At 34.6% G+C, this 11,778-nt stretch overlaps 1 protein-coding gene across 1 annotated transcript; it reads left to right on the top strand.

The window, feature by feature from the left end:
* The first annotated feature begins 326 nt into the window (after nt 1-326).
* LOC114309535 (protein CYTOSOLIC ABA RECEPTOR KINASE 5) lies at nt 327-10,820 on the top strand. Its single transcript, XM_082878099.1, has 8 exons — nt 327-719; nt 5,622-5,799; nt 7,541-7,794; nt 7,925-8,051; nt 8,479-8,752; nt 9,793-9,925; nt 10,087-10,173; nt 10,440-10,820. Exons 2-8 carry the CDS (start codon nt 5,706-5,708, stop codon nt 10,563-10,565), a joined length of 1,095 nt encoding a protein of 364 aa, XP_082734225.1. The 5' UTR covers nt 327-719; nt 5,622-5,705; the 3' UTR covers nt 10,566-10,820.
* Nucleotides 10,821-11,778: the final 958 nt, after the last annotated feature.

Here is an 11,778-nt window from a genome sequence, read left to right as displayed (position 1 = left end):
ATGGTCATTTTCATTTATGATATATAATTGTCATTAAATTAATATTTTATTAAGGCCTTGTTTGGCAAGTGACTTTTTTAGCCAAAAAGTGACTAAAAAAATTAATAAACCAACAACTCATATTAAAAAGTCAAAGATTCTCTTTTCTCTCTACTTTTTGCACATTTTTTAGTAAAAAGTCAAAAAATTATCCCAAACATACTATTTTTTTAGCTTATATTTTAGTCAAATAGCCAAAAAATTACTAAATTAGTCTGTTCCTAAACGAGCCCTAAGAGTGTGTCTTGAGTTAATTAGATGTATGGAAATAGAATTTTTCGGAAAAGAGGTGGTTATATGAGAATTCCAAACAGCCCCTAAACAGAGAAAAATCAGGGATGCAGCCTCTCTTCCGGTAGAAATACGTTTTCCAAACAAAAACGTACAATTACAGTTACAGAGCCTCCTCCCTCACCTTCTCTCCTTCCTCAACCACTAAACTCTCTCTCTCTCTCTTCCTTTCCTTCCATCAATCCAAACTATTAGGGACAGAACTATATATATACATTTATAACCCAAGAGGAGAGAGAGTGAGAGGAGAGAGAGATTCTTTCTCAAACCTCTCCCTTCTTGGCCCCCTCATTTTTCCAACCCCCCATTTCCAAACTTACACTATTCGACTTTCAAACCCTAAAAAAGATAACAAAGAAAAAGAAGAAGAATTATACAGAGAAAAACAGGTAATAATCCGTCAATGTCCTATTCTTGATATGTATGTATAGATGTCAAATTATCTGTCAATTTCTTTTGACTTGTTCGCTTTAGATTTTCTATTCTCACTTCTTTCTTCACATTCTCTCTCATTTTTTTTTTTTTTATAACGTAGTTTTAGGACTGATCACCACATTTCATTTGTTGATTTTGCTTTTGATTGTTCATTTTGTGGAGAAATTATTAAGAGCATCGATTTTGTTTCTGGGTTTGCTTTTACATTTGATTATGCTGTCTGTTTCTGATGGATGACAACTTTTTTCGCTATGGTTTGGTGGTGAGAATTTATGGCCCCCTCTTGTTTATTATTATTATTTTTTGGGTGAATTTATTTAATTGTTGAAATTTAAATTATGGGTCTCTCTTATTTTCTTTGAATTTGTATTGTTCTTCGAATTGTTGAGCTGTGGATCTCTGTATGTATTTGCAAATTTATTTAATTCATTAGCTATTATTGTATGAATTCAATAAATTTCATTTGAAATATTGCATTAGATTGATGATTTTCATTTGAGATGTGCATATTTCTAGGATTGCCTTTTATTTTTTATTTTTGGCAACATTACATTTTATTTATACACATGTATATATATACAAAGACATCTACATCAGCATTTATGTTTTAAGTGTTAGAGAGATACATTGTTGTATAGTGTATTAAATGTTTGTAAATCCATTTAATGTCAATTTATTGTCCTTTCATAACAATAATTCTTTTTTGGATCTTGGATTTGTGGAGGGAAAATAAAAGGGTAGTTAAAAAGAAAAGCATTAGCTTCTGCTCCGTTGGATTTTTTCCTTCCTTTTTATTCTCTCTTCCCTTCCCTTTTCTTTTTACCCTCTGCAAAACCAAGGTCCAAACACAAGCCAAGCTAACCTGTATTTCAATCATTTACGTTTGAAGGTGTGCTTGTCAGCATTCTGTATGGGAATCCAGGAGAGAAAATAAAGAAATTATATGTTTTAAGTGAGAAAAGAAAAGAATAGAAAGATTTTGTTTTCTCTCCCTTTTGTTTGGTTAAGTTGGAGAGGGAAAAAAAAAAAAAAAAAAGAAGAAGAAGAAAAGATCATAATTTTTCTCTTATCTTGTTTGGATAGACTACATAAATGAAAAGAAAAGAAAAGAAAAGAAATTATCATGGGTTATATTGCTAAAATAACCTTTTATGTTTTTATTTCTTTAGTATCAAGATGACAATTTGGTATTATAAAAATTTATTAATCACCACATTTCTTTTCTCTCCCAATCTCTCCACTTTTGGAGAGATTCAAAAAATGGATTTCAAGAGAAACCATTCTCTACATTTTCTCCCATTTCTCCTCTTAGTAATCCAAACAGGTGATTAGGACAGAGAGAAATCAATTTCTTTTGTTTTCTTTCCAAATCCCTTAATCCAAACAGGCTTTTAAAATCTGTGATTCTAAAACGTGTTGGTTCAAAGCACCTAGATATAATAAGGTAGACAAGACCATTGTGCTAAGAAGCACGGATGCATACACACGACATGGCACAGCAATTTTCAAAAAAGTTTAGGACACGAACTGTGGGAGACACGCTCAAAAGATATAGGTTAATATATTTATTATATGTCATGTCATCTATATGAATATTTCTTTTAAACTATGAAGCACAAATACTTCAAAATGGGAAACATATCCGCATCGGATACTACTCTTTGGATATTTGTAGATACGTATTAGATACTTATTAAAAGTATCGGATACTTTTTAATTATTTTTTCATTAATTTTAGAGCATCGGATACTTAATTTTGAAGTATCAGATACTCCAAATCATGTATTACTCCTAATACTTAATTTAGTTCTTTGATAAGAAGAACATAGTGAGAGTTAAAGTAATAAACTTTGTCAAATTGATGTATCTTTATTTTTTCATGTATGTCCCCTACAACTACATAAAAAGTAAGGAATTAACAAAAGAATATAACAATAATAATGCAATATTTTTACCAGTGCCAAAAGGAAAAGCACAGGGACAAGTTGTGGATTGATTCATTATTGTAATATTAACATATTAGACTTGATATTGAAATGAAATATATGCAAAACTTATTGAAAATTTAAAAAGTAAACAAGCTATTGTCTTAAATTAATACCCATTTCTTAAGAATGTTGCTATTAGCACCTACCTAATATCTTTAGATCCTCCACTTCTTTGAATTCCCACCAATCTAAATGAGTTCCCTTCATTTTCTTTTTGAACCCCACTTTAATTTCAATTGTACCCCTCATTTTTTGAATTCAACTTTTCTTCTGCAATGTTTCCTATCGTCTGCAGTCCCACCCTGCCAACTTCAAGTTCACGACACCACCGTCTTCGATCCAATACTCAAACTCTTCACCGGACTTCCCTTGTTATTCCCCAACCCACTCTTCGTTGTTACCCAATCAAAATCATCCTCAAGCTTCCTTGCCAGTGTCCTCCTCTTCCTAACCCCAACCTCACCAGCACCATCGCCATTTCTTCCTCTCTCTAAACTCTTCAACTCTAGATCTACCTCATCATCATCATCTTCCTCATTGATCACTATCGTGAACCGCCTCCGCAGCTTTGTTGCCATCAGTGTCGGAGATAACAACAAAATAATCTCATATTGCAACCTCAAGCTTCAATTAAAACAAATAACTATATATACATAACAGAGTTTAAATAATTATAGACTTTCTTTTACAGAATCTATTTTCAACTTTTATATATATATACACACACACAGAGAAAATATATACAGATATATACATACATCAATAACAGCTCTAACCTTCCTTTACCTAATTGCAGCCTCCTGCTCCCATTATCCTTATGATCAATCCAAACCCAAAATCAATTCCCCAGTCACCAATCCATATCCAAATCTTCATATCCCCAAACCCAAAGCATGGCCTCTTTACTGACTACCGCCAGTGACCTCCTTCACACACACACACACACACACACACACACACACATACACACACACACACACAGACTTGAGTCCTTCAACAGTCATTAAGGAAGTCATGCTTTGGGTTTGGGGGGTATGCAGATTTGGATTTGAAGTGGTGACTGGGGAATTGATTTTGGAATGGGAGCATGAGGTTACAATTAGGTGAAGGAAGGTTGGAGTTGTCATTGATGTATGTATATACATATATTTTCTCTTTGTGTTTGTATATATATATATAAGTTGAAACTAGATTCTGTAAAAGAAAATCTATAATTATTCAAACTCTGTTATATATATATATGTTTATTTGTTTTAATTGAAGCTTGAGATTGCAATATGAGATTATTTCGTTGTTCTCTCCAGCACCGATGGCGGCGGAGGTGGTTCACGATGGTGATCGATGAGGAAGATGACAGTGAGGAGGTAGATCTAGAGTTGAAGAGTTCAAAGGGAGGGAGAAATGGCGGTGGTGATGATGAGGTTGAGGTTAGGAAGAGGAGGATGCTAGCAAGGAAGCTTAGGGATGATTTTGATCGGGTAACAACGGAGAGTGGGTTGGGGAAGAGCAAGGGAAGTCTAATGAAAAGTTTAAGTATTGGATCAAAGATGGTGGTGTCGTGAACTTGAAGGCGGCAGGGTGGGATTGCTGACGATAGGAAACATTGTAGAAGAAAAGTTGGATTAAAAAAATGAGGGGTATAATTGAAATTAAAGTGGGGTTCAAAGAGAAAATGAAGGGAGCTCATTTAGATGGTCGGGGGTTTAAAGAAGTGGAGGGTCCAAAGAAATCAGGTAGGTGTTAATAGCAGCCCTTTTTCTTAAAGGTAGTGTTTTGCATTATAAATTACAATGTGGTCCCTCAACATTCTTATGTGGAATTCACTACTAATAATTTTTTAAAAAATATAATTTTTATAAACGTATCCTAGTCATACCCGTGTCCTATTTTTTTAAGTTTTGTCGTATCAATATCCGTATCGTATCTCGTATCCTTATCAGTGCTTCCTACCCTTTAAAGATAGTAAAAGAAATAGAATATAATACTAATTTCTAAAACTTAAAGGAGAAGGGATTAATAAATATAAATCTACATTGTTTTTCTTTTGATATTGGGTCTCAATTATTTTGTTCAAATTTGCAATGTGTTCTTGTTTGTCTAAACAATAATAGAAACATGTGTTCTCCAAGTGTTCGAAGTGTGTTGAGGTCTATTTTTTTTTTCTTCATAAATTTATAAATAATAGGACATGTGTGGAAATTTGGCTATATGTGTCTTGAAGTGTGCAACGAGTGTTGGTGTCTAACATGGACATGCCACCTTGGTAAAAGTGCCCGTGCTAGCAACTCCAACACTACTCTTTATTTTTCACTAGCTAAAAGTACAAAAAAAGAATTCTCTTTATTTTACCTAACTACTTTTTAATCTATGTGCTCCAACGCTACTCTTTATTTTACCTATTTATCCACACAAATTGTTTAAAGAGCTTCCCAAGGCTCTCCAATTGTAGCTAGCTTGGAATTTTTTTGTTAAAATGGCTAGTGTAGTAGCTAGCCCATTGGAGGAGGTAAAATAAGACGAGGCTAGCTATAATAGCAAGCATGCCTTTTTTGAAGAGCCCATTGGAGATGCTTCGCTAACAGAAATGCCTTTTCAAATTTACATTTTTATTTTGTTGGTCGTAATAAATCATTCACAAGCCTGTTATTGTGAATTCCCTTTTTAAATGAGTTATATTAGAAGAAAGTAAAATGATAATTGAAACTTTTGCTTTGAAAATTTTGTGATCTGCAAAGAGAAGTGATTTGCAAAGAGAAGTGATTGTTGAAATTTATTAGGTCATGACTTATGATGTTATGATGGTGTGCACACTTTAGATATTTTGCTGCAGCATTTAACTCTGCATATTTGATTCGAATAATTCCACAGGCACACGCACCTACTCCTGGTTACTTACATGGGCAGAAAACAAGTGCTGAGGACAATTTTCGTTTGAAACAGAAACCAAGGAGGATGCGTAGGTGGTTGTGTTGTACTTGTCAAGTAGAAGAGTCCCACCCGTCCACTGACAATGAGCCTTACAAAAGCCCAAGAAACCATGCAGATGGTATGTTAGCTTGACTGTGATTCTTATCTAATGTAGTCTATTGAATAAAGAAGTCGCTTTATGTTAATTGTTTATGTGTAAGCAGGCAATTAATTTAATGTCATGGTGGGTAAAGGTTGTTTGCTTGCTGGTATGGTTGTCAAATCCTGAATCGAATTGTCAAAATTTTGAATCATGAAATGTATCTAATCGTAAATCGTAATATTCATTTTATTTTTCATTTTTTTAGTAAAATATATCGACATATATACATATAAAACTGTTTAAAATGTAATTGGAAAAAAAAAAGAAAAAAAAAGAAGCTACCATTCTAACATAATTTTCATACATCTACAATATACTGATGCATTCAATGTTTCTAAGTAGGGTCAGTCCCTTTCTTTTAGAAGACTTCAAAATCTAAAAAATAAAATAAAACACACTATAATTTAATGTGAGTGGGAGATGCAATAATGCAATAATACAAAAATACAAAAAGATGATCATTATATTTTAATAATATTTTAATTGATTAGAATAGCCTACAAATGGGACAAATTTTAGCATATTCTATTATTCTCCATCAAAAGAAGAGAGAGTTAAGTGAAAAAGACATACGAGTATGCCTATCTGCACAGCATTCAACAGCCAAAAAACTTCTCCATCAAAAGAAGAGATAGTTTAGTGAAAAAGACATACGAGTATGTCTATCTGCAAGTGGGGAGGAAGATTGATAATGGATGAAGTTCATTAGGCCAAGTATATTCAAACAATGTTATTTTGCAAGATTGAACAGGTACTTTATGGGGGAAAAGGTGCAATAGTGAAAATTCATTTCATCAAACAACTCGTAATAATCACTGACCAAAAACAAAATAACTTCTATTTTTTATTTAAATTTTTGATACATTTTATCAAACAATTGATAGAGAAAGAAAATGAAACATATCTTTAGCTTTGATTGAAAGTAGATGATATCAGTGGCAAATCACTACACTTGGGTCAAATGACCAACCAATTCTAACTAACAAGGTTCAAATAACAACTTTCATTACCTCAAAACAAAACCCTTGAATTTCATGGTTGTCTTTCAAGGGTGATTGAAGGTGGGAATCTGGTGGCCGATGTTTGAGGGCTTTGATGACATAGGAGGTCTTCTTGATGCCCTTAGTAGAGCTGCAGACAATGTGGGGATCTCATGCACTTACTTGATGTTGTGGCAGCGAGCCATAGCGAGAGAGGGAACTGCATTGGCGGCGATGGCTTGATCTTGTAGTGCCAGCGATGTCAAATCTTGGTCAGCGTAATGCTTGTTGAGTCTAGAGAGAGGGAAGGATAACTGGAGAAGTCTCTGGAAGAAACGAAATTGAAAAGGGGTGGGACTGTTCTACTTGGGGTTAGTGTGCTGGGGAGGAGGGATTAGAGAGGAGTATTTTAATGTTTATGGAGAACAGGCAGGTTGGGTTGGCTCAGTTTTAAAGTGGGTTGGTGACGCACCAATTTTCCTAGTCCGCTCTACCCACTCTCTAAACCTGCACAAGTTGGTGCAGTTCAGCTCAGTTTCTGTGGGTCGAGCTGTTTTCTGCACGCCCCTATTAAATGGGAATGATGAATGCATTTGTAGCAAGTTCTATATTGATTAGCTTATCTTCTATTTTGGGGCTTTTATAGCCTTACACCACCTTACCTTGTGCTCTCATCATATTATTTGTTTTCTTGATTTCTTCTTATGCTGTGTGCTTCTCCTGTATGTACATTTTAGGGCATAAAAAAGGGGCAAAGGCATCCGCTCCTGTCAAAACTGAAGTTCAAAAGGAAATACCACCTATTGAAGTGCCAGCACTTTCCTTGGATGAGCTGAAAGAAAAAACCGATCTTTTTGGGTCACAGGCATTGATTGGTGAAGGATCCTATGGAAGGGTGTACTACGCAAAATTAAATAATGGAAGAGCTGTGGCAGTTAAAAAGCTTGACATTTCGGCTGAGCCTGAATCAAATAATGAGTTTTTGACTCAGGTGTGTGCACAATCTTTACTAAACGAATATTTGTTCTTTGATTTCCTTGAGTATTCAATTCCCCTATATTTTCATAAATGAATTCTTTTTCTATACCCTTGTATTTGATTATACTTGTACTTTTCTTTAGGTTTCCTTGGTTTCAAGACTGAAGCACGAAAATTTTGTTGAGTTGCTTGGTTATTGTGTAGAAGGAAATCTCCGTGTGCTAGCATTCGAGTTTGCAACCATGGGTTCTCTACATGACATTTTGCATGGTATGCATAATAAATGTGTTTTGTGTTTTCCAGTGTCATTAGAATATTTTGAAACACACATTCTGAAACATGGTGTACTTTGTTCTAAAACGATGAATTTAGCAACCTAAAGCGATCCAAAAAAATTTCCCATTATATTTCTTTCAAGGTTTTTTAAGTGGAAAAAATTCAAATACAATGAACTAAAATCTATGGATAGTGGTTTTGGCAAGACGAAACGTAAAAAATGAATCATAATGCTCATAGAAATGCGTTACATGATTTCTTTGAAGAAAAAACTATATTTTATTGAATATATATTTCTCAAAACAAAATTGCTCTAGAAGTATCTTAAATTGTTTCACGTACCAAAATGATCCACGTTCCAAGTAACACAAATTCCTTATGCTAATGAGAAGTAATTTCTTAAATTATTTGCATTTTGCAGGTAGAAAAGGAGTCCAAGGAGCGCAACCAGGACCTGTGCTGGACTGGATGCAGCGAGTGAGAATTGCTATTGATGCTGCAAGGGGGTTGGAATATTTGCATGAGAAGGTTCAACCTTATACTATACACAGAGATATCAGATCTAGCAATGTGCTTCTATTTGAAGACTTTAAGGCCAAAATTGCAGATTTTAACCTTTCAAATCAGGCTCCTGACATGGCTGCCCGCCTTCATTCTACTCGAGTTTTGGGAACATTTGGTTATCATGCACCAGAGTAATGCTTCTGAAACCCATGTCATATTTAATTATGCGGCAATTTTTTGTTTGGAGCTCTATATGTGTACATGGCTTTATGTTTTGCTTTCATGCTTATGTGGTTTTACTTTCATCTTACATATTTATACCCCTAATGTTGTTAGTGGCCATCAGGTAATTGACTCCTACTGATCCAGAGTTTGTTAACAACCCTTTTGCATGATTCTGTTTACTCCCAACTATTCTATGAAGAAACAATATGTCCTTGATATATTTGATTTAAGTTCTTCAGGCCATGGCTTCAATCCTTTTTTGGAAGTAAAACTCTTAATGCATATTGTTTTGCTTCTAATTTAAACTCTCCCTTTACGGGGTTACTTGGAATTTGAATGGGTTTGCCAAATCGGACTGGCTATTAGGGACGCACTTAACCCTATTATGCATTTGGGGTAGAGGAGGTTTGATCCCTTGAATGGGGAATTCAAATTGTTTGTGTTTCTAACCAAAGTTGGTGACTTAAAGGATTAATATTAGGAAAAATTGGTGATAAATCCAAAGAGGGGAGCACATGGTGGGGCATTAAGGACATGGTCGGATCTTTTGTGGTCAAGAGGACAAGTTTTTTTTGTTCTTGTTGGGTGAAAAGGACATTTGTGACAGTTTAAGCCTTAAACTTTTTCTATTTGTAGTTTCTCTCCATTCTCAAACACCACCGTCGACCACCGCTGCGTGGCAGCAGCGGTGGTGGACAGATAGGTATGGGTAATATGGTCTTTCATATTGTTTTTGTTCTTATGGCCCCAAAAGTTTCAGAATTAGACCTTTGGCCCAAGTGCCCTTAATATTATTTGGGTTAGTTCTTAAGAGTACAAGAAATTTTAATTTAAAAATGAAGCTTAAGGTAAGAACTAAAATGCAAGAAAAGGGATGGCTTACATGTTTTAAACCCCTTATCTCCTCTCCTTGCACTGGTATTAAGTCTGTCATATGTATAACAGAGTTCTCTTCAATAAAATAAATACAATTTTTTATTAATTTGGTGACAATCTCGTGTTGCAGATATGCAATGACTGGACAATTGACACAGAAGAGTGATGTGTATAGCTTCGGGGTCGTTCTGCTAGAGCTTATAACAGGCCGCAAACCTGTTGATCACACTATGCCTCGTGGACAACAGAGTCTTGTTACTTGGGTGCGCTTCTCTTTTTGTGCCTGCTTTCTGAACTATCCTCCCATTCTTTCAATTTTTTCTTATTTTTCTTTTTATTTATTTTTTCTGAGTTAGTATTATTTTTAACATGAGATTATTGGTTGAAATTAATGCATTTTGAATTTTAAAAAAAATCTCAATAGGCTACTCCAAGACTAAGTGAAGACAAAGTCAAACAATGTGTAGACCCAAAGCTCAAGGGCGAGTATCCTCCAAAAGGAGTCGCTAAGGTCTCTCTCTCTCTCTCTCTCTCTCTCTCACACGCACACACACACACACACACACACACAGAGGCATGCAAGCATTCGCACGTGCACACACATTCAGATGGAACAACTAAAACGTCTGTTTCATAAAATGAAAATGAAAACGAAAACGATATACTAAACAAGTTTTCATTTCCAATTTTCAAAAGAATGAAAACTAAAACAGAAAACAAGAAATGGAAGTGTTACCAAACGAGATCTAACAATGTGATTATGTTTTCGTGGAGCAGCTGGCTGCTGTGGCAGCATTGTGTGTGCAGTATGAGGCTGAGTTCAGGCCAAATATGAGCATTGTAGTGAAGGCTCTCCAACCCCTTCTGAAGTCTGCTCCTGCACCCCCTCTTCCTGGGAATTAAAGTAAATAAAATTTGTTTCTTCCCTATGTGGCAATGGCATTTCGGCATCATCTTCTGCAGAGTTTGGTTTCCTCATTTGTCGATGAATTTTGCCCCTGATTCTATATGCGTATATATATATATATATTCTTTAAACTTCCTTATTTCTTTCTTTTTTTTGTTTGTTTTTTGTTTTTCTTTTTTGGAATTTGAGATTGGATGTGTAGGATTGGATTGCCTGTGGTTTGTTAAATATGTTGCTAATATTGCTTTTAATTGATGGAGTCTTGTGGGTCGGGTTGTGTGGTGGATGTCTTTGCTAGAGTAACTGTTACTTTTCTTCTTTTTCTTTTTTTTGGGATAAATGACATTGACGTCATTTGAGTTTGATGAAAATATATTGAGCCTTACAACTTTGATATAATTATACTGACATCTTTTTTAGTAAGGTCAAAGTGAGCAGAACTAATGCAAAATGAATTGGTGTGTATTCATATAAGTAACAATTAAAATATCAAGGTTGTTTTTCGTTCATGGATTTGAAAAGGAAAATATAAGTGAAATGTAAATAAAATATAATTACAATTCATACACCTTCTATATATTTTTTTCTTTTTCCTTTCCTTTTCCAAAGTTTTACAACATAAGAGAATTTAATATAATTATGTCAAACTTAGAGGTTCGTTATATTTTTTTCATACAAGAGAGATTAATATAATGAGGGCTGCTAATTAGGGGTGCAACTCGGGCGGGCTCAATCCGAGCCCAGCCCGAGTTTTTTTAGGGCTTGGGCAACTATATCTTGTAATCTGGACGGGCTTGGGCAGATTTTTGATATCCGAATTGCAATTCGGGCCAGGCTTGGGCAGAACCTATGGCCAACCCGAGCAACCCGAATTGAATTTAATATATTATATAAATTATATAATATATAATATATATATATAATTTAATAAATTATATAATATATATAAATTAAGTAAAAGAGTTAGTCTTAATTTTTATTTTTTATTTTTTTTTTGGTTAGTCTTCTATTAAGTAAAAGAGTTAGTCTTAATTTTTATTTTTTACTTTCTTTTGGTTAGTCTTCTACCATTAGATTAGCATCTTTTATGTCTACCCTTAGATCTACCCATAGGTTTCTGGACTCGGGCAATTCGGGCTAACCCGAGTTCAAAATACAAAGCTTGGGCCGGGCTTGGGCAGCAATGCTCGGGTTCATGGTCTGGCTTGG

Source organism: Camellia sinensis, chromosome 7 (genome assembly GCF_055761805.1).
Source record: "Camellia sinensis isolate YWXY chromosome 7, ASM5576180v1, whole genome shotgun sequence".
In the NCBI taxonomy this organism is placed as follows: domain Eukaryota; kingdom Viridiplantae; phylum Streptophyta; class Magnoliopsida; order Ericales; family Theaceae; genus Camellia; species Camellia sinensis.
The sequence above is the reverse complement of the archived record's forward strand: the minus strand, read 5'-3'. Positions and strand labels throughout refer to the sequence as shown.

What these genes read in the sequence shown, in the direction of transcription:
- LOC114309535 (XM_082878099.1), top strand. Translation starts at nt 5,706, where the DNA reads ATGCGTAGGTGGTTGTGTTGTACTTGTCAAGTAGAAGAGTCCCACCCG. An exon ending in ATAATGAGTTTTTGACTCAG is followed by an intron (nt 7,795 to 7,924) that starts GTGTGTGCACAA and finishes ACTTTTCTTTAG; the next exon opens with GTTTCCTTGGTTTCAAGACT. An exon ending in TTTGGTTATCATGCACCAGA is followed by an intron (nt 8,753 to 9,792) that starts GTAATGCTTCTG and finishes CTCGTGTTGCAG; the next exon opens with ATATGCAATGACTGGACAAT.